General features: G+C 46.2%; 1 protein-coding gene across 2 annotated transcripts in view; it reads right to left on the bottom strand.

The window, feature by feature from the left end:
• Positions 1-22,432, bottom strand: part of MCPH1 (microcephalin 1) — a 1,654,378-nt gene that overhangs the window by 1,615,947 nt on the left and 15,999 nt on the right. For both annotated transcript variants that reach the window (XM_078647933.1, XM_078647932.1), the window contains exons 3-5: positions 20,451-20,569; positions 5,346-5,433; positions 3,457-3,571 (exon numbers count right to left, since the gene is read on the bottom strand). In XM_078647933.1, coding sequence (XP_078504059.1) covers positions 3,457-3,571; positions 5,346-5,433; positions 20,451-20,569 — 322 coding nt within the window. The remainder of the gene's footprint in view (positions 1-3,456; positions 3,572-5,345; positions 5,434-20,450; positions 20,570-22,432) is intronic.

Below are 22,432 nucleotides of genomic sequence, written 5' to 3'. Positions count from 1 at the left end.
ACTTCTCGTAACATCGGAGAAGCGTGCCGCATCAGGAAGAACTTGACGTCTTTATTTCTTTGCACCGGATCTTGCCGCATTTCCATCTTTGCAACACTTTTGTTGCCCTGCATGTCACATCTTAAGGTACATTGACTCAAATGTGTTGCATTTTAAGAACTAAAGAGAACTAAGCTAAAACTACCATTTTAAGTACAGTATTGTGGATTTTTGTCATTTGTGGTCTTGTGTTAAATCTATATAAAGAATACTTATTTTTAATATACAACTTGTGTGGTGTCCATCTGTCTGCTCGTGCCAAGCTACCAAGAGGGTGAGCAGGGGTTATTTTAGGAGTGTACCCCCTTACCCTGACTAGAGGCAAGAGTCCCCATTTGTCACTAGTACCTACCTGTACCAAATAGAGACCCCCAAATCTAACATCTACCACTGGCAATAAGGCCAATAACACAATATAGGGCTCAGTACAGGTCTTAGAAAATTATTTCCATGCTCAAGCCTTGGTAGCTTGGCTGCGAGCAGGCAGGCTGAACGTCAAAGACTGGTATGTAAAGCATTTAAAAACACCAAATCAGTAAATAATTAAGACACAACATACAAAAATCCAACAAAAATTTATAACAAGCATTTGCAATACAATAGGTCTCGCGTTACTAATAGTTTGAAGTATTGCCGTTGCAAATAATAATGCAACACAAATAGCTCATACTTTCAGTAATGCAAGACCTAGTGCATTGCAAATGCTTGCGTAGCGAGCCAGGAATCCTCATTGTATGCCTCAGTGCAGTACAGCAAGCTGCTCCTAGAGGGCCCTAGTGAGCAAGGCACCAGTGCTGCATGTCTAGGTCCAGTACCGCAATCTGCTCCTAGAGGTCCATAGTGAGCAAGGCAGCAATCAGCACTGCATGTGTCGGTGCAGTACCGCAAGCTGCTCCTAGAGGTCCCTAGTGAGCAAGGCATAAACACTGCATGTCTAGGTGCAGTACCGCAAACTGCTCCTAGAAGTCCCTAGCAAGCAAGGCACCAGCACTGTAGGTCTACAAAGTTGGAGTTATTGCCATTATAAATGGCAATGTTTTTTTATGTAGCCATGTTGCAGGGTTCAGTACCATATGGGGCCAAAAGGGGAACTCTTTTAATAACATATGGTACTGCACCCTGCAGAAGATATGGTATATCCACCCTACCCATAATGCATTGCATGCAAAATAGTACTACAAGTACATTCAAATAGTTATGTCCATATATACAATTAGCAGCTTTGAAATGTGACAGAACAATTATTACATTAATTTCGGATTAGGTTGTACTCTGTGTGGAGAGGATGAAGGGAAATTTAAAGACGGTCTCATATAAATGTGAGATGTTCCAGTTAGTGAAGTAACCACTGCCAGCCTAGCTTAGGACCAAGTGCATGTCCTGCAGCCCTTTAAGAAAATAGCGCCTTGAGGCTGAAATTAAAACCGAGGGAGTAACACATGTAAAAGGGGGTGTCCTCATGGGAGTGTACAAGAAGAGACAAGGGGGTACTAAGGAGGCGCTACCAAGCCTGTTGACCAATGAAAAACCACCATTTACAAAGGACCGGGACAGGAGCCAATTAGAAAGTGGGCAGAGCTGTATGCCCGTATCCTGAAAACAGCATGTCTCGAAGAGACAGTGCAAGCGCTGCCTAGGAGATACCTAAAAATAGGAAATATTTTTATCTTTAAAATGACACCAAAATGAAAAAAATTCCAATGTAGAAAGCCTGAGATATGAATTTGTAAAGCGTTAGCACTATATAGCACATAGAAAGCTATAGCGCCTATTGGGACATCTGGTCACACTAGACCGGGACAAAGTCAAAGGTTCAGGCCAACCATGATGAAGCCCTGCACGGCTACCCCTCGCGGTAGGTTTCGGTCAAGATTTTAACCTTCTGACTTAAAAACTTTTCTGAATCTTTTCTTCCTGTGGTCTCTCGAAGCTCTCAGTTCGTCCGGATTCGTTGAGGGTTCGCCGGCTTGCCTTGCGACAAACTCCTGATCAAACTTATGGAAGTCAGACCTCCGGAGCATCCAGCGGGACGAACCAGGGATTCAGGCCGACAGTCTAGAACTACAGCCCTGTAGACTACCTGGCTACAAAAGGACTAACGAGTGGACTCCCTGCAAGCTACAGGTTAACAGAGCTAACTTGGAACATCAACACCAGGAATCCTCAGCCTGGAGTACTACCAGTGGATTTGTTGGGGTTTTGTACAAGTGGATTGTAGGAACTGAAGTCCCAAACTTGCAAGGATCATCTTGGAGCTTCCAGATCCTTGGAGGAAGTCTTGGACACTTTGGGACCTTTGGGAAACTTCAATGGGACATTATAGGCATCTCCAAACTAGAGGATCTCATTGAGGGTGCACTGGACTAAAAATACCTCTGCTTGTTGTTCAAGATCTCTCTCTCTCCCCCTCCTCTTCTTCTTTATCATCTTTTTTAAGTTGGAAAAAGGATTTCCACGCTGTGGCATGAAAGACTGGACATCCCAAGTCTGGAAGAGGGACACTGAATGCATCACACAATAGGTAGCTGGTTAAATTCCACTCAATTTAAAAACAAACATGTTAACTGTCTTGGCAAAAATAGCTATTATAAAAAATCTTAAAAGAAATCCAGCTGATATACAGGACTGATTGTATTAATGTGGGGCCTTTGCATCTCCATCCCTTTTTGGGATTTGCTGCTTCATTATTCTCAAGGCAGGTCAACAAAAGTGCATTGAGGGCCACAGACATGTAAATATGGTGAATATTACAAGTTGAGACGTGGTATTGACTAGCACAACATAATTTAAAATGGCACTTTTTTACCACAAATCTATCACATCGTTTTTACTTGTAATCGTTAAAAGGTAAAAAGGCGGAGTTTCTCAGTAAAAATATAAATGCAAACCGCTACTGACACCACCTTGATACTGGCGTGAATACTCTTGAAACCTGCAGCAGGAAGTGGGGATGTGGTAGTGGCGATCATGTGAAATACTTCTTTTCTACTACATATTATATGCTTCTTTGCCATAAAATTGCTGTTGATTGCCAAAACAAAATGTAAGGATTGTTTTTTTTTGTACTATCTCACCATACATCTGGCTCACACATGATAAATAAAACAAGTTGATATCCACCCCCCCCCAAAAAAAAACACAAAGGCACTCATTTATTTGAAAAACGTTTTGCCACTGTCAGGATGATATGTTCCAGTTTGGCGGCATACCATTTTTATTCTGCCTGAGCACAAACAAATAACTATGCAATTGCATTTAAAATGAACGTCGTGTATTTCACCATTATACCATGAATGCACAAGAATATATTCTCACTCATTTGCAAATCAAAAAATCAAGAGATACAAGTTCTTGATACTTTATTGTAGCATACTAGAATTGCTAAACAATGCATAAAATGTAGCTTTTGCAACTTACCAGCAGTTGCTTTCTGCACATCCAGCTCTTTCGCCATTTTGTCAAATTTTCTTTGCATCCTTCGATCAGTTTCTGGAGTTTTTTCTATAAAGTCCTTTGGCTGCATACATTTGTGCTACAATGCACCATGGAAAAAATTCAACAGGAGTCATTTATCATGGACCCAGTTCTTGTTACCATAAAACTAGACATGGTTTGCAAGCCAGGCAAAGACATCATGATCAGTGCATTTAGTCTTCTAATCGTAGTCCTTTAGCCCTACCCTCCTTTCTATGGAAGGTGTGCCAATCACTGGAATGTACAGACACAAAGTCTTTGCTAAAGCATCTGGAAACTCAGTGAGTGCAGCCTGCCACCCAGGTTTCCCCTTTGGTTGCTGCTCTTTTGTCACATGCTGAACTATTACATTAGCACACAATGGTAGGATGGCTGTTCATTATATTAACGAGATTGTGGAGGCGAGGGACATAAAGTATTAATAACTATGGTAAATCACTTGCGTGTCCATTCTCTCTAGCTCCCTACAAATGCAAAGGTACTCAAGAATGAGAAACACTGTGTTAGACGTGACAGCCTTATGATGTTCCTCCCCTCAACTTTTTTGACCTTGTTTCTGCTGACTTTAGGACTCTATGCACTTTACCACTGTTAATCAGTGCTAAAGTGCTTGTGCTCTCTCCACCAAACAAGCTAATATTGGCTCATCCCCAATTGGCGTAATTTTCTTACAAGTCCCTTGTAAAGTGCACTACATGGGTCCAGGGCCTGTAAATTAAAAGCTACTAGTGGGCCTGCAGCACTCTAACCATGACCCAGGCCTGCCATTGCATAAACCTCTTGCCAGGCCCAAACCTTCACTTTTTGTTCATATAGGGCACCACGAAGGTAGGCCCTGGACAACCCAGAGGACAGGATGCTATGTATTTAAAAGGCAGGACATGCACTTGTAAGTTTTACATGACCTAGTAGTGAAAAACTTTAAAATTCATGTTTTACTACTAGAAGGCCAATCTCTACCATGGGCTAACATAGTGATTACCTTATTACATGTTTAAAGTGTAATTCCCAATTGTGAAGATACAGACTTTCCAAGTTTGGTGTCTCTGGAATCACAATTTAAAATCACAATTTAAAATAACTTATGGTGAAGTCAGATTTTAAATTAGAAAGTTGGCATTTTCTTACTTAAGCCTTAGGCTTAGGTAGTGCAGTTATCAATAACCCAGCTGCCTTTTGTATGCTGAACTTCTTGGAAAGTGTTGACATGATCTCTGCTGGAATGGTTTGTAAAGAAATCCTTTTTCTTTAACTACCATTTTGTCTATCCTAGGTAGGTTTCTAGAGATCCAACAACACCAGTCCTTCCAATTGTCTAGCAGATCTCCTACCTTAGTTTACACTGACTCTACCTGTGCATGGTACTGTTCATCATCCCAATTTGCATAATTTAAAAAGGTGTTGCCCAGTATGTCTCTTTGTTTCACAAGTGTATTTGAGTCTGTAAATTTTAAATGTATATGTGGTCTAATATTCTGCCTGGCCTGAAACCCCCTAATGTGTTGGTTAAAGACACTTCTCTGCCCCAAATACATTATTTTGACTAAATAGCTCAACCTCCGTTCAAGGAAGGATATTCAACAAAGAAGACGGTTTTACCATTAAGGTCCATTTAAGATCACTATTGAAAAAGAGAGTGATTCTACACAAAGCCTAGAACCAATGAAATAAAACCATGGCAGTAAAAACACACTCAGTTTTCCATAAAGAACCTGAATAAATCCTTGATTCAGCACGCCAGTGCTCATGCTCTAGTAGGAAGGCTAAACTTGCACAAATAACTCATGTGTTTAAAAATACAAATGTTTATATATAGTCAGTTGTATACTCACTTTCTTTTTAATTAACTGAGGTAATCCATCATTGGTATTTATTGCAGGAAATGAAGATTCGTCAATGTGCAGTCCAGCTTCTATACATCTAGGCAATAATGGCAATTGTTAAAGCAGCTTTTCATGTGCTCACACACTATTTCATTGTTCTTGCTATTAAGGAAGTTAAAGTACAATAAAAAAACTCACACACAGAATAACAAAAACTGAAGCCCAGCCTCATCGATATTTTTGGCATATTATTAATACAGGAATCTAGAGTTTACCTACACTTGATGTAACAACATAATGCAATCCAGTGCTATATTAATATTGCGAGAAAGCATTAAAATGTTACAACGGTTATTTGTTAAATACTAGTTCACAGCTTTTATCACGTTATAAAGACAATCACAGAAAAAACTGAAACGTTCTTTTTTTTTTAAGTCTCTTTTTTTATTAAAGTTAGGACACATCACAAACCAAACAAATTGAATACTTATGTCCCTGTAAAGAAAGCAGCCAGTAAGCCTACATTCCATGGTGTATGGCATAACAACTTAGAAAAAGCACACATATCAAGTGCTAACCCAAGCGAAACGCTATCAGCCTTTACATAGTAACCGTATACCACAGCGGGAGCCCTATTACAGGGAAAGCGGAAAAGGACAACTCTAGAAACAAACAAGTAAGGCTCTCAGTAATCCCTGTATTAAACGTGAGCCGATCAGTAGTGGTAAAAGAGAAGCATTGGGGACGCTCTGTAACTTGGAGAGCAATGTCTAAATTCTTCCCTTCAAGTGTGAGGGTCTTGGAATTGAGGAAGCAACAGGGGGCTGTCAACAAATAAGTATAAAGAATAAAAGAAAGAAGGGAAAAAAAAGAGGATCTGGCCAAATGTGCGCTTCACCCAAAGAAGAGGAGAGAGAGCAGGAAGGATGTGCTGAAGAGATCCAAGGTCTGGGGCGGGGGCTGGGGGATATCGGAGTGTGGAGAGCCAGATCACCTGACATTGAGAGATCATTACAGTGAGTCCGGTTTCTGACCCCTAGAGTATGATAGAAGGGAGTCCTCAAACAGCTGCAAAGGTCGAAGTGTGGGGGGTACCAACTGGGAATGTCTGGACATAGTAAAGTAGTGTATAATGCAATGGTTCCCAAACTTTTTCATCCTGCGGCTCCCTTGACCTTTAGGCCGTTGGCCACAGCTCCCCATTATGCTCCTTTTGTTTGACGGGGTGGGGGGGTGTATACCCAGCCACTGGGGTCGTCCATTTTTCTCCCTGAAAATAATTGGTATGAAGCCGATGAAGGTATTATAATTAAAGATGTGGCGCTCACTCCTGGGATTGGGAACCACTGGTCAAAGGCTTTGCACAGCTCTTAGCAGGTACATAAACCTACTGAGATTTTTCTATAATATTTGTAAATTGGATAACACTGCTAATGGCCACAAGTTTTCACCCACCTGCTTTTTCATACAGTGCTGCACCAGAGATGGCTTCCAGGCGCTGAGAATTATTATTTTCAAGGGGCTGTTGTGTGTAAAAGCAAGCTGCCTGCAAATATTTACTTTTACTTTTAGCGCGCAGGACATTTTATTTCCCCTGTTTTAATGTAAATCTCTGAGTCTCATTCCAGGCTCACTGACCTAAATCCCGGCACCCCCGTCTACCTGCCTACAGACCTTGTGTGACCCACTCAGGCCCCGTCCTCCTCCCCAGACAGGCTCTGCTTGAACTGCTAATTAAGGTGCTGCAGCGCTTGCACTTTTCCGGCCTCCTGAACTCCTGTGTTTAAACTGAAGAATAAACCTCCACGGTTTACAAATTCTTGTGTACCACATCCTGACCTACCCCCCCTCCCGGTATTACACTTATTATCTATCAGTCAGTGGTTCCTAAACTGTGTGCTTGGTGAACATCTTTTCACGGCGCCCCTGACAAGTGTTGATGGCGCACTGGGGTGCAGCGGGCACACAGATTGGGAACCACTGGTATAATGGGTTGCCAAATGCGAGTACAATGTGTGTCCATGTGATTAATCAGAGCGGTAAGCATTTCAAGGGCTAAGACCTTCCACAATCGGAGGAACCAGGTGGCAATAGGAGGGGGTGGTTTCTTTCAAAATAAGGCTATCAACTGTCTTGCCGCCCCTAGCAAGTGAAAAAGTCACTCTACTACGGTACTCTGAAGAAGGGGGTGGCAGTCACGGGGGTGGCAGTCACGGGGGTGGCAGTCACAGTGGTGGCTGGTGACATTTGAAAGTGGTGGGGCGTAAACTTTCTGTCGGAGTTCACTGTCGAGAGCGAGCACGAACATCTAAAGAGGGTTCAGTGGGGTTCTCCCCGAGATTATTATTATTATTTTTTTTTTTTTAAAGAGTGGGTAAATGGTGCATTTCCAAGCAAGTGTGAGAAGCAAGCAGGTTAATAAAGCAATTGCGGAAGTGCAGTTATTACATTAATAAAGGGATGTCATACAACAACATGTAGAAACTGCCACAAAGTTGGTTTTATAAAAATGGGTCTAATTGGTGTTAATGATCGCACAATTAATCAAATACATTGTCTTGAAGCCATACAATATTCAGTCAGGTCTATAGGGCACATCAAGTAATATTGCAATAATTCAGGGTCTGCCACATTACCTAGGAGCTATATATTTCGAAGCACTCTCTTATATGGTAATTACAATATTATGGCAATCATTATCCAATATATAATCACACAGAAAGTTAATTGATGATGGATTTCGGTCAACATGCGTTTATGGCAAGTATATATCTAGAGGTTTGCACTCTATAAATAGCACTGAGGCAGATATACAATGTTTTGTTTCAAATAAAATCTCTGCACGAGTACATTTGGATATTTATTGATACACATTTCGAATCTTTCATAAAACAGAGTGCGGTGGCCTCAAACTAATAATAGACCTTTAAAAGAGGTTCATTGGATGTACTACTTCTAAGCTGAAGGAGACAAATTAAGAGTAGTGTTTGAGTCAAGCACCCTGGCCTTGCTCCTGGAGGCTTCCAAAGTCATAACAGACACTGGGTGGGTGACACTTGCAAGAGTCATCTCGAACTTTAATCAGACTGGCATACTGCACATGCGAGAGTGAGACGTGAAGTGTTTGACAGGTTGCTTCCCTAACAGAGCAAGAAGGAATCACACTCGCCATGTGTCCTTTTCTTCTCCTCATTCTTTTGAGAGCCAAATACTTTTTGGGGAAATCTCGAAGTCCCTGCTCCCTCTAGTTAGCAATAATTGCCCATAATTATTTTACAGTTTCAGCAGTGGTGTAACTCTGGGCCCGCACTCCCTGCATTAAAGCGGAGCCCAGTGTTCGGGGAGGAGGATAGAGGGGTAGGCAGCGCCAGGATTGGCTTGGGGCACAGGTTTCTCTTCACCCGCAGCACGCCCATTAGGAGGCCGAATGGCTCCTAATGGGCATGCGCAAACAGGTGAAAACACAAATGCTCATGAGTGGGCAAGGTAAAAAATGTGTATAACACAAAAAACACAGGGGGTCTATCAGCTGAATATTAGAGCTGTACTGTCAAAACCGAGTCCACAAGATCTCAGAATGTATATATCACAAAGACAGTGTGTTTGAGAGAAGAGAAGGAAAAAAAGGGTGAACTATACATGCATAGAGGAGACCGGTACATCATAGGGTATTCATAAATGGCTAACCAGTCCAAAACAATTCAAATAGGGTTTCCATCAAACAGACTTAATGATCAGTCATATCATTTGGCCAAACCCTTGTGCATAAAAGGCTGATCCCTTGATCATAGGGACAAACCCGCACCTTATTGCTGTTTTGGGATTCGGTCCACCAACATAAACAAAACGTCCATGATGACTGATCTTTTGATGGTAGAATAGACAAGTGCAACAGAACAAATGGTAAAATTAAAATAGGATGGAGTGCCCTCCTTCTGACTACTTTATTCTGCGGACAAGACACACCTCCTAATTAAAAACCAGAACAGTGCAAAAAGGACAGTAACAGATATCTGCCTATAGAAGGGCCAACATGTTTCTGCCTGACGGGTGTAAATCCCTTGGCATTCATCAGGGCCTCTGCTCTTATAATAGTTGCACTCCTAGTAGTGAAATGAAAGAATTAACACCATCACCAAAGAAATAAAGATAAAATTGGTTAGATACGGTACAACCTGTAGTAACCATGGACTTTCACCCTCCGACTCACTTTGGCTACAGTGAATTCCTGAGGATGGTCTGCCCTTTTCTGGTCACACAGGTGCCCATCCTGCTTTGCTGATCTGCGCCCTATCCCTTGACAAAAATGGGGAGGCGGCTAGTATTTCCCTTTGGTCACGCCGAACGACTGGGAGGGGGTGTTTGTACCTAACCTCACTTCTGCGAGATAGGGGGATCCTGATGTCACTTTGGGGGTGGCTGTGATCTCTGCTGGCCCAAGGAAGACATTGTGGGGGCGTCCCACTGGGCGTGAGCAGGTATGGGTTTCCCAATGCTCTCCTCCCACTTCAGCTTCAATACTGTAAGTGGTTCTAGGCCCTCATTCAACATTCGGGAATGGAGGCAGGTGACCGCCTTGAATGTGCCCGCTGCTATTACCACATATTGGCAGGCCATGGTCGTGCTGGGCTCCGTCTGTCCAGTTTTCCAGTGTTTGCGTATGGCCGTTGTCACGGCCGCATGCAGGAGGAAACTACCATCCGGGAGGCCAAAATGTTCCTGCACCGTCCGGAATGGCAGTAATTCACCATCAGCATATAGGTTGCCCACCATATGGAGTCCCAAATCCTCCCAATCCATGAGCGGGGACCAGTCCCCACCATGCGGCAGCGCCGTCAACATACCTAGTGGGATTTCGGGAGCATATGGGTGAGCTACCCTCGCCCGCCTCTGGCTTCTGTTCCAACACAAACGCAGGGTCTTTTCTTCTAACGTTAAACCTCGTAACTCAGGTTTCTGCTGCATGATAATATAGGACAGGATGTGTCTCTGTATTCTCCCCCCCCCCTCTGGCCTGGACAGGGCCTCTAAACTCCTTCGCTGCATTCTGTGTGAGGATCTGTAGCTGCGCCGCCAGATAATATACTTCAAAATTAGGAACCGCTAGTCCCCCCTCTGCTTTTGGCCTCTGCAGCGTATCCAGTGCTACCCGGTGCCTCCCGTGGCCCCACAAAAAATCCGTCGTTAGGGTGCGTAACTCTTGGAAGATCCTCTATGGAATCCACAATGGCAGCGTGCGAAAATAGTAAAGCAGCCGAGGCAAAGCCACCATTTTAAGCAGCGCTGCCCTGCCCTGTACCGAGAGGGGAAGGGTCGCCCAGAATGCCATACAGCCCCTCAGAGCTCGTATACAACGCCCTATGTTCCCTTCTAGTATATTATCAGCCCCGTGGTAGATGCGGACCCCTAGATAGGTGACGCATGAGTGCTCCCAAATGATGTCCCCGGTCAGCCGCGGCCGGGGCATGGCCGCCCGCAACGGGAAAATGCAGGTTTTAATCCAATTGACCCTAGGGCCCGACAACCTCCCAAAGAGCGACAGCATCGCAGTCGCCCCATTCAGGGCTTCAGCCGTGTCCTCCAAGAACACCAGCAAGGCATCCGCATAGAGTGAGATGTATTGTGGGATCCCGCCGCACAGAATACCAGCATAGGCCCTCCCTGCTCTGGCCTGGGCCGCTAGCGGTGCCATCGCCAGCGCAAACAGTAGCGGGGAGAGTGAGCATCCCTGCCTCGTCCCTCTCCGCACCGGATAATCGGAGGATATTACCGATCCTAGTCTCACCCTTGCTGTCGCCGAGGAGTAGAGGACTTTCGTCCAGCGTCCAAAGTGGTCGGCCAAGCCGTACTTCTCCAGCACCTTATCAAGGTATCCCCATTCTAAGCTATAAAAAGCTTTTTCAATATCTATGGCAGCACTGCTGGCATCTGGTCTGGGTCCAAAGAACTCTCTAACACGCGCACAAGGCGGCGGATATTGGTCGAGGTGTTCCTGGTTGGAATAAACCCGGCCTGATCTTCATGGACCAGTGCGGTCATGTGAGGTAATAGTCTGGTAGCTAGAATACGACTCAGAATTTTATAGTCCACCGTTAGCATGGACAACGGCCTATATGAGGTCACATCGCTACTCTCCTTTCCCGGCTTCAATAGTGGAACGATCAGCGCCTCCCTCATTGACTGAGGCAGGTGTTCCAGCTCCATCGCCTCGGCATAGACCACAAGCAGACGAGGCGCCAAAACATCAATATATTTAGCGTAAAATTCTACCGGTTGGCCATCTACACCCGGTGTTTTGTTACGAGCCATCTGCTAGATCGCCCCTCTTATCTCGGGAAGTGTTATTGCGCGGCCCAGATCCTCAACGCTATCCTCATCCAACTGAGGGAGCTGAATCTCCGCCAGGTAACCCTCTATGTCGGGCGCCGCAGCCTCCAGTTGACTTCGGCAGAGGGTTGTGTAATAACCCAAGATGCGCAAGAGGACAGCAGTCTGGGAATAGACCATCTCTCCCGTTGCTTTGCGCACGCTCAGGACCGGGCAGCCCCTGGGCAACGGATTCGCCAGTTTCGCCAGCAGCGTTCCCACCTTGTCCCCTTCTGCATGCACTTTTGTTGTGTACAGTCGGTAGTCATAACTTCTCAGTCTTTCCGTCTCCGCGGCTACTAGTTACCTTGCTTCCAGTAACCGTGTGTGCAGAGTCGGTTGTTCCGGCCGCCACCGCTCCAAGTCCCACAGTGCTCCCTCCGCCTTGTCTACGTCAGCAATGAGTGCCGATCGCACACCCGAGCACTTACCAATACATAGCCCTCTTACCACCACCTTGAACGCATCCCATTCTACAGCTCTAGTGGTAGCCGTTCCGTCATTCTCAGTAAAATAACATTCAATGCCTTCACGGAGGTCAGCACTAAAACCCAGATCTTCTAGAGTCTCCGGCCGTAACCGCCACGTGGGAACCGCCGTTCTCTCACGCTGCCACTTGATACACACCAACTGGGGGTTATGATCTGATATGGTCCTAGTCAAATACTCCGAGTGTGTCATCAGGACTGCTATCGCGTCACTACATAGGATTGTATCAATCCGAACATGCAGCTCGTGGAGTGCAGAAAAGAAGGAGTAGTCCCTAAAAGTAGGGTGCTGCCCCCGCCAGACATCGATAAGGCCCCATTTGTCCTGCCATGCTGTCCTCTGTATAGCTAACCTACGAACCGGGGAATTATTCAATGGTGGGTGCGACCTATCTAGCAATGTGTCCGTGATGGAGTTAAAATCTCCCCCCAGCAGGACCTGTCCCGCCAGGAAATGGGCCAGAGATCCCGACAGTCTCTCAAAAAAGCGGGCCTGATCCGAATTTGGGGCATAAATTCTGCAAAGTACTACATCCCGGCCATACAACCTCCCCTCCACCGCCACATATCTACCCTCCGGATTTATAACCTGGTTCGTGACCTGGAAAGGGACCCCTGCCCGCACCCACACCAAGACCCCTCTGGCAAACGCAGAGTATGTCGTGCCAAACACCTGGCCACGCCATCTCTTCTGCAAGGCAGTACATTCCAGTTTGGTAAGATGGGTCTCCTGAAGCAGCGCTAGCTGGATCCCACGTCTCACCAGGTATGCATGCACCTTATGGCGTTTTGACATAGTTTGCAAACCACGCACGTTCCATGTGAGACTCTTCAAATCAGGTAACGTCCCCATTGTAACCGTCCCTCAGCTCCTCCATCTCCCCATTCTGTCCGCCCACACCAAAACAGCTCTGACCCCAAGCACAGCCCCCGCACAACTCCCCTATCCCACTCCCCCAGAACAGGACCCAATAACAAATTATTAGTCCCCATCCAAACTCCCATAAAAATGCACACAATTCTAATCTGAGGTAGCCACCACAGAGAGCATTAAGGGCAATAGGAGGGTGGGTCCGTGCCAACGGGCTGCATGCTTCGCCATCACCACTAGCCCTAGATCCCATGTGAAAGTGCATCACCAGAAGTCCAGTTCCATTGTGTACCTCGAACATCCGCTCCGCCAGGACCTGTTCTCAGGAGGCACGGCCCCGAAGGGGTTAGTGACCCACGATTTCGTCTGCCGTTTGGGGTGTGACCACAGGGCCTCTGGCACTGTCCACATCGGAGAGCTCCGCGCCCGACTTCTGTCTCCGACCCCATCGCCGATCCACTTTTCTGCGAACCTGTGATCACCGCCGTCGCCGCCAGGGCTCCCCGCTTGTCGGCGGCCATTTGGTCAGACTATTTCTTCAGCTGAGCTCTGTTCCGCTTGCGGAGGCGCTGTGATATGCGCACCTGCAACGGTTTCGGTTTGCCACACTCTCCCCTACCTCTGCGGTCTGTGCCAGCTCTATATGATTCAAGCCACGTCCAAGCCTCCTCAGGCGTCAGGAAAAAGTGTGTAGATCCATCCATGATGACCCTCAATTTGGCTGGGAAGAGCAGAGAATATTGGATCCCCTCATCTCTAAGCTCCTTCTTCACCGATAAATACGAGGCCCTGCGCCTCTGAACGTCCTGAACGTAATCCGGGAAGATTGTGACCATACTGTTCTCCACTTGGAAAGGCCCCACTGAACGAGCGCTCTGAATCAGCAGATCTCTATCTTTAAAGTGTAGAACCCTGGCCACCACCGGCCGAGGAGGACGACCCTGCAAAGGCGGCTTAGCCGGGACCCTATGAGCCCTCTCCAGGGTGAAGAAGGAGGAGAGGCCCTGGGGGCAACCACCGTCTTGAACCAGTTCTCCAGAAACGCAACCATATCCTTCCCCTCTGATTTTTCCGGCAGACCCACCACTCTGACATTATTGCGCCGGTTGCGGCTTTCGGAGTCCTCAACCCTCTTTTCCAGGACCGCTTGGCAGCTCAGCACATCATTCAACTTATGTTCCGCCGTGACCACCGCCGGTTTCAGGTCTTGAAGTACCAGCTCGGTTTCTTTTACCCTGTCCACCAATTTGGCATGGTCCGTCCTCAGGAGCCCCAGCCCCGTCGCCACTTGCGCTATATCCTGGTGCAATAATTCTTTTGTCGCTGCTATTGCGTCCAGGATACCGTCGAGGCGCTTATTAAGTCGTTGTTCCTGTGCTGATTCTTCAGGGTTCACATGGGCATCCTGGCTGTCGTCTCGCCCCATCTCGCCCTCTGTTTTCGATTTCGGTTTCATCACACCGGCAAATGCGGCCTCCTGCACCTCCTAGATCACTTCCTCCGTGGGAGAAGCTCCGGGCGCGTACTCCGTGCACCCAGTGGACACTCTGCGTCGTGGCAACAAGGTCAGGCCAGCACCCCGGTGCACCCCGAGACGATAAGCCCCGCTTCTGAGACCTGGCCTTTTGTGAGGTGGAGCTGCCGACTGCAATCCGGCTCGAAGTCTCTCCACCACTTCCCCTGCGACGGGGGTCTCTGTCTGTCCGCCCCTCCCTGCTTGCCCGTAAGTGGCCTACTAGGCCTCTAGTCCGCCGGCACTCCTCCCGGCGGCAGGAACCATACCATCGGCCGTCCAGGGATGCAGCTATCCCGTTCGCCCACACCCAGGCAGCCAGGCGCAGGCCCAGGGGATCGACCCCCCTATCACACTTGTTGAGCTCTATTCAATGGGGGGACTGCCTCAGTTCTCCGCCGTCCCCCCCTGCAGGAGCCGGCGGTATTTACAAGCCCCTCCGCAGCGATCTGCCAATCAAGTCCAGGTGGCACCTCTCAGGGGTCCAAGCATGGCACCACAGGCATCGCAATGCGTTTAGGGGCCCTCAGGGCGTCCTCGCTGGCAGATCGAGTGACACCAACAGCATCCGCACCCAGGGAAAGACAGTCACTGGGCGCCTCCCTTAACCACGTGGCCCAGTAGGAGGTCCCCGTCACCACAGCCGTATCACCCTCCTCCCGCGCCGCTGTCCAATTCTTCCTCACTGCTCCTGCAACCAAATTGTTAACCCTTTGAGCTCACAGGATTGCTCCTGAACTCAGCTCCAGTCTGTCTCGACAACCTGAGGCAGCGCGCCCGGGCCAACGCTCGTACCCCCTAGGCGTGGGCTAGTGGCTCGTGCTCAGGGCCTATGAGGCCGAGACTCCCATCTCCCATAATCCATGCGCTCCTGCCCAGTCAGCTTCGCTTGGGAGGGTGTCATTCAGAGGGCCCTCCTGGGCCAATGATACGCAGGATCCGATGGACACAAATTCCCAAGCCGCCGAGGGGGACCAGCACAGTCAGGCCTCAGAGTGCAGCCCCCTCGTGGCGCTGCCACCGACCGCCAGGTTCCTCATAGGTCTGCCAGTGTTGTACCCACATCACTCCCAGGTGCCTTCAGCCCAATGCTTGCGGCAACGCATCTGTGCACCCCAGCCATGCAGCGCCGCAGACCTGCTCCCGCCCCCACCTCCGTAGCGCCAGGCGCAGGCCCGCACCACCACACTCACCAGGGTCGCAGAGGGATGCGTTCGCCTGCTTCTCGCCTTCCGCGGCGCCTCAGCCTGCCGTCCTGTGCTCCACAACACACCGTAGGGCACGGTCTTCCCCCAAAGTCCCAGCAGGCAGTGCTCCGTAGTCTCCGCTCCTCACTGGTATCCGCTGCCCTGCGGGACTCGGGTCTCAACAAACTGGTCACCGCTCCAGCGTGGCGCACCTCTGCTCAGTGCCTATGATCTCCGCAGTTCGCCGAGAGGTACTCCGGTGGCGGCCTCAAGCGCACCGCACTCCCCGAACTTTCTTCCAGTTGGCCGCTATCCTAGTGCGCCAAGCAGCCCCACCGCCTCCGCTAGTCTCTCGTTCTGGGAAACTCACATTCGGGTTGCTTATCTCCCGGCCTCGATCCCTCCGATCAGCCGAGGAGCGCCGCCATTTTGTGGTCCGTCCCTCAGCGCCTCCGTTCGGTCCGCCGGTGCTCACGCTGCATCAGAGCCCCCGGAAGCCGCTATGCCAGTCCGATGATGTGCCCCAGGTATTCCGACGTCTGTTCCTGCACCATGAACACTATACAGGATAATTTACAGGATAAAAGCCGGGATTGGGCGTGGAGCTATCGGCTCACGCCGCCTCTCTCATCGGCGCCCAAGCCACGCCCCTTCGATAGCAAAGTATCATAAAAGTAAGTACATTTCATCATTTTGTAAGGTAACATTTTTGTTAAAAAACAGAATTCAAAATACAAAAAACAAGACACAGAATGAAAATTAGAATACACAATCGCATTAAAAATCAGATCCAATCTGTTTTGCTCTAAAAAATGTAAGTTAAAGTGATAAAAATTGTGCGGCTCAATTCCCTACCCCCACTCTAGGTTGTGCAACTTTGTGCGTATCTGGCATGCTTTCCCGAGATATTTCGCTATGCCACAGATGACCATCATAGATGTAGTGTCCGTTGTCAGGATGCGGAGAGCAGCTGAGCAGTGCCTTGTTCCCAGAGCTCTACAAACTGGTTTTAGCCATCTTCTTCTGGGCCCACTATAGGCCCTGCAGGCACACAAGAAGTGGGCTAGGGACTCAGTGGGATTTGCACACCCCGGGCAGGTGGCATGGTGGTGCGAAGAATCTCTCCAGCGTCTGGTAAAAACATTCAGGGGGAGAATCCCGTACCTTAAATTTAAGAACACAGTTCTGTCTATTGGTGATCTAATAAAATCAAGGAAAGGTTCTAACCTCCACACTGGTTTATGGTCCAGAAACTGATCAGTTAAAACACCCCATTTTGAGCTTGCAAGGTCCCTGGCTTGGATCCACTCCCAATAGATTTTCTTAATAGTTTCTCTTGGGGGGGGGGGGTGACTGTGACAACCATTCTTCACTTAAGCCCAAGTTAATCATTAGTACCCTTAGCTTATTCAACCAAACAATCTTCCTTGGGCTGTTCAGGGTAATGATTTCATCTAGGGCTGCAGCATAGTGTGCCAGCTCCGGAGTCCTTCTGAGGCGCACCCAATAGAGTAATGGGCGCAAGCCAACTATATCTTTAAGGGAGCGGCGACCCATATCGTGGAGTAATGGTTTTAAGGGGGTAGAAACCGGGAGACCCACTAGCTCTCTCAAAAACTTGTTTTCAGTTTTGACTAGCTCAGGGACACTATCAAAGCCCCCACAGTTCAGACCCATAGGTTGCAGCAGCCAGTGCCTTTCCATCACAGACAACTAGAGCAGGGGCAATGGGTCTACTAGAGGTGGCACAATGGTCTCTTGAGATTGCTCCCGACACTCTTTAAGATTCAAGAGCATTTTGGCTATATGCGAGTCCCATTTCATCTTGTGGTTTACTCTTACTCCCAAGTAATCAAATACATTCACTTCCTCTAGGGGTGAGCCATTTAGGGTAATGTTGATCTTCCTAAGTTTTTTGCTTTGGGATAATACCATCAGTTTTGTTTGTGTTGATTGTGAGCCCACGCTCCTCGCAGAAGACACCAAACCTATCCAGCCGTTTCTGTAAGCTGGAGGGAGTCTTAGACATCAGAAGGGTGTCATCCACGAAGAGGAGGGTCGGTGTTTTTTCGCCCGCCAGGGTGGGGGCATCCGCTGGTTCCTCCTTCAAATGGTCTGCCACCCCATTTATGAAGAGGGAGAACAGAGTGGGTGCCATCACACAACCCTGGCGGACCCCCCTCTGCACTGGTATTTTCTAAGTTAATTGTCCCTCATTCCCCCATCTAATTCTAGCATAAGTGCCATCATGGAGTCTTTTTATTAACTCTAGGAGGTATCGCGGTAAGCCCATGTCGTGTAAGACCTGCCACAATTTGACGCGGGGTACAAGATCGAAGGCAGTTTTAAGGTCTATAAAGGCCAAGTATAATGAGCCTTTGCCGATGGACACAGTCTTCCAATATGTAGCTGATCTAAATACTTGGTCCATTGTGCCTATCTTCTGCCTGAACCCTGCTTGCAGGTGCGTTAGGATATCTCCCTACTCCAGCCAGACCAGCATTCTAGAAATGAGGACCCTGCCAACCACCTTCTGAATTACATCAATTAAACTTATAGGTCTGTAATTAGCAGGGTCCTCTCTCACCCCATTTTTGTAAATTGTGACAACCTCTGCTCCTTTCCAGGAATCTGGGACTAAATGGCCCTGGAGCAGGAGGTTCATAAGCTGAAGGATAAGATTGGCCCATGGGATAGGATCATAGAAATTAGATCACCCGGTACGCCATCCGAATTAGATCACCCGGTACGCCATGCGAATTAGATCACCCGGTACGCCATCCATATGTCTGTCTCCAATCTGTTTTATTGTTCTCTTTTCTGAGCAAAGGTATCAGCTCAACATGTAACCAAACTTAACCGGTGTTCGAGGAGATTACAGTAGTCTTTGATTACTAAACTCCATCAGGTTTTGTTTAAGGTTGCTGCTCAAAGGTGTTTTAAAATGCACCATTTGGCACTAGTCTTCACTAAACGCCTTAAAGCAATACACACACCCCTGCCTGAAGTAGCGTTTACGTTTACATCCTCTCATGTTTTTGTGAGTAGCACAACTCATTGTCGGCAAAATGCACCACTGGCAGTGTGGTTCCCAGATGTGCTTGGAAAGAAGGAACAACGAAACCCCCACAACGTGTTCTTTAAATCCTTTCATGGCTTTGCCATGATTACCGGTCCCGTACATTGTCATCATGTTTGTAGAGGTATCAGTTTTTAACATTTAAAAATATATCTATATTTGTTTGGAACTAGACAGTATTACAGAGTTATGAAATGGCATTGGCCAATGTGTCTATAAGTCAAACAACAAACTGTACCTTTTAAAGCACTCCAAAAACAGGTTTTATTCCCAAATCAACAGTATTACCCTTTTTAGCATGCACCATTTTTATAACATTATTTGTGAGACCATCCTTTGATAATTTTGAAGCAAGATTTTGTATTTGTAATGTATCAGTGAGCGAAATTAAAAAAATTAAAAAGGTATTTGTAGTTTTAGGTTTATTAAATTGTGAAGGCAGCTATGGCACGAAAAAGAAAAGAACAGCACTTGTATTTCTTGAAAACTGGATTAATAATAAACCTGAAATAGTGACGGACCAGGTTTACAAAAAGAAATGTATGAACAAGAGCAGCTGTGTTTTATCTACGTTTGAAGCCATAACTTATACTTTAAAGAGCAGATGTTGCTTAATTACACAGTTTAATGGTCCTCAGTTTGCCAACTTCGTAAATATGAAAGTTTAGGTCGGCACGTCCAGATCTGCAATTTTTGAAGCGAGTGATTCTCTCAATGACTACCTTTCTCAGGTGGATGACATTTTAGGTACCCCATTCTGTACATTATAAGGATACTGCAGGTCTGCTGGGAATTCTATCACCACCAAGAGTAACAAGGTCGTAGACAGTGTTACTTTATATGGTAATGGAGCCTGGAGGGGATTTTCAATTTCCCTTTAGCGTACAGCAGAGGGTATTTTATTCTTGTACTAAATGGTCACATCTCACTTCCCACAAACATCTTAAATCCATGGTGTCTTGCTCAATGTAATTAAAGAGATAATATGGTAGCAGACGTGAATGCATGTAGAATCTGTAGTGAAAAATTAAACGACAAAAAAGCTTTTGGTAATTTGCAGCAAAAAATATATTTGAATCAGTTTACTGTAAATCATTGTGTAACTTACAATATTTTGAAACACCACAGAGATTCGATCTTTCCTGTAATGACAGTGTATGCAAAAACATGAATATTGCGGCCACAAATGTCTACTTTCTGCTGCTCACTGCTCATTTTAGAAAATCAGATCAGACTAATGAAAAGCCCGTTTTAGTTTTCGTTGTTTTAACTGCAGCTGTAACTATGCTTCGTGGCCTGTCTTTCATTTTAACTGCGGTCTTTGGCAGCATGCATTAAGACGTCACAAGTCAACTGTAATAACTTAATAAAATGGTATAGCTACTCAACTTTAATATTACAGTGGATGAGAGAAGTCACATCCATACGTTAATAAGGAAATTAGAGTGGGATTTTAATGAGAGATTGTAAGAGCCCAGGTACTGTACAGTTATTAACACAAAGCACATTCAATGTAAACAATTAATAGAATCTCCATTTATTGCAAAAGTTCTGGACATTTTTGTCCTTCTGGACCCAGAAAATGAACAAATAGGATATAGGTAACTCACTTTTCTACCCAAAGGACAGATACCAGCTTAACACCAGTTTTTGTTGCCTTGTTCCACGTACCCTGATGTCCATCCTTGAAAACAACATGAGTGACTTCCTTGTTAAAAAATTTGGAAACCTACAAAATGATCAAAGAAAACAAATGTTAATAAAATGTCCACCAACAAGTCCAAAGGGATGTACTCGTTGCTGTATTTCAAACGCCTGGATACCCTCCCGGGTGATTAGTGTGCAATACAGATCAACATAAGTCATACCAAGCAGCTTTATATGATGTGTGAATTGGTTCGGGGTTATGGGTCACAGGGCCTTCGTTGAGGACTTTTATCACTGATGTGTAGACCAGACCAAATAGAGTCAAAACTGATCACCAAGTATATACCTTTACCACTTGAGGCTCACCATAGCAAAGCAGAGTAATCAAAAGATTAGTCAGGAAGGTGTTGTGGATTTAGAGACTCAAAACAAAGTATACTATTAACATCACAACATAAATTAATGTTTAAGAAGAGCCTTACTTTTGAACAAAGAAAAGTATGTGATTCTACCATCAACCGCACAGCATATGCAAAGACAAAACACAAAAGATCTACACATTTCTTGGAGCAAGGCTTTGGCTACCAGCAGCAAAGTTATCACCGCCATAGAAGCTCAGGCCCCGCGCCAAAATCTCTTAACTTTTGGATAGCTGCCATTGTGCACTCTGGGGCGCGTAGTCTGGGCAAGATCACTTCTAGCAGATATGACTCCTCCCCTGCTTACACTACCTAATAATGATGTGTTAACACTACTACTCTTCCTAATTGAGTGTCTTTTAATCAGGGTTCTGTTCAGTTTATTGTATGTTCTCACCCTTAGTAGGTGCCCATGGATGCTGATTTCAGTGAGGTCAGCCAGTCTGTCAGATATACATGTGTGCAGGCTACGATGTACACTTGCAAGCACCACATGTTGGGAAGCACAGGAGAAAGTAATTTAGGTGGGTTGGGAGATGGTGGCAGCAATCCATCAGTACCTTAAGTGATGCATGCGTCATTGGTGACACCATCAGCCAGGCATTACCACAAATCCTCTTACCAAACGATCAAGAGCCCACCCAAGGGCGCCTTGATACGGAAGGAAGGAATATGCATAACCATCTCATCCATTAATAGCTTCATGTTCGACTACCCGAACTACCTCGACTACCCGAAATACCTCTACCATGGTATTTCAAACTATCTAATCTGTAGATCAAAGTTACAGAAAATTGAGTCACCAGACTGTCTTCGTACAGATCGGTTTTCCTCTGCCAAACCTAGTTTTAACATGCTTCAATGGCTACCTATTCAGAAAGAATTCATTTTAAGGCTCTCTGCATTGCAATTGCAATGGAAGCACCCAACATTTCTTGAATCTCTATTTTTTTTTTAAATACAATCACTCGAGCACTTAATTCCTCTGCTGTTGAAATCTCCCGTATATTCAAGATCATCTGTGAAAGATCACTGTAATAGTGTGTGCCTGGAGGCCTGTGGGATGGTATTAGCCCTTAGATGTTCCAATAATACCTCACCTTGTAGTGCTGTTCTGATATGTTTTTAAGTCCAATTAATTTCTCGGAATCCGTTTGCAGTCCAATATTAATGGATGTCGTTCTTGTCCTTAGTACAGAGGGACATTTTAACAATTCTTCAATGTCTTCTGAATAACTCAAGAGTTTTGGAATATTTGACACCTATTAGCACCCAAGTAGGTGGCTTTGTCTTTTTTAAAAAGTTGTATGTGAATGTGTTTTGATAACGGTCGGGTCAGAAAGCTGTAACCACAGTTCATATTGATTGTTGTATTTTGCTGTTATTGATTAGGCACGGGTTGGGCTCACAACTGGTGCTCAGAGTTGTTCGCTTTCCTTTCTGTACTTTTTAGGTCTTGCTGAGCCAGCGCATGCGCTGCTCTGAGACATTTAGTAGGTGAGTTTTAAAAGTACTACCCCACACTT

The sequence above is a fragment of the Lissotriton helveticus genome, chromosome 6 (assembly GCF_964261635.1).
Source record: "Lissotriton helveticus chromosome 6, aLisHel1.1, whole genome shotgun sequence".
Taxonomy (NCBI): Eukaryota; Metazoa; Chordata; class Amphibia; order Caudata; family Salamandridae; genus Lissotriton; species Lissotriton helveticus.
This window is presented reverse-complemented; position numbering and strand designations above follow the sequence as displayed.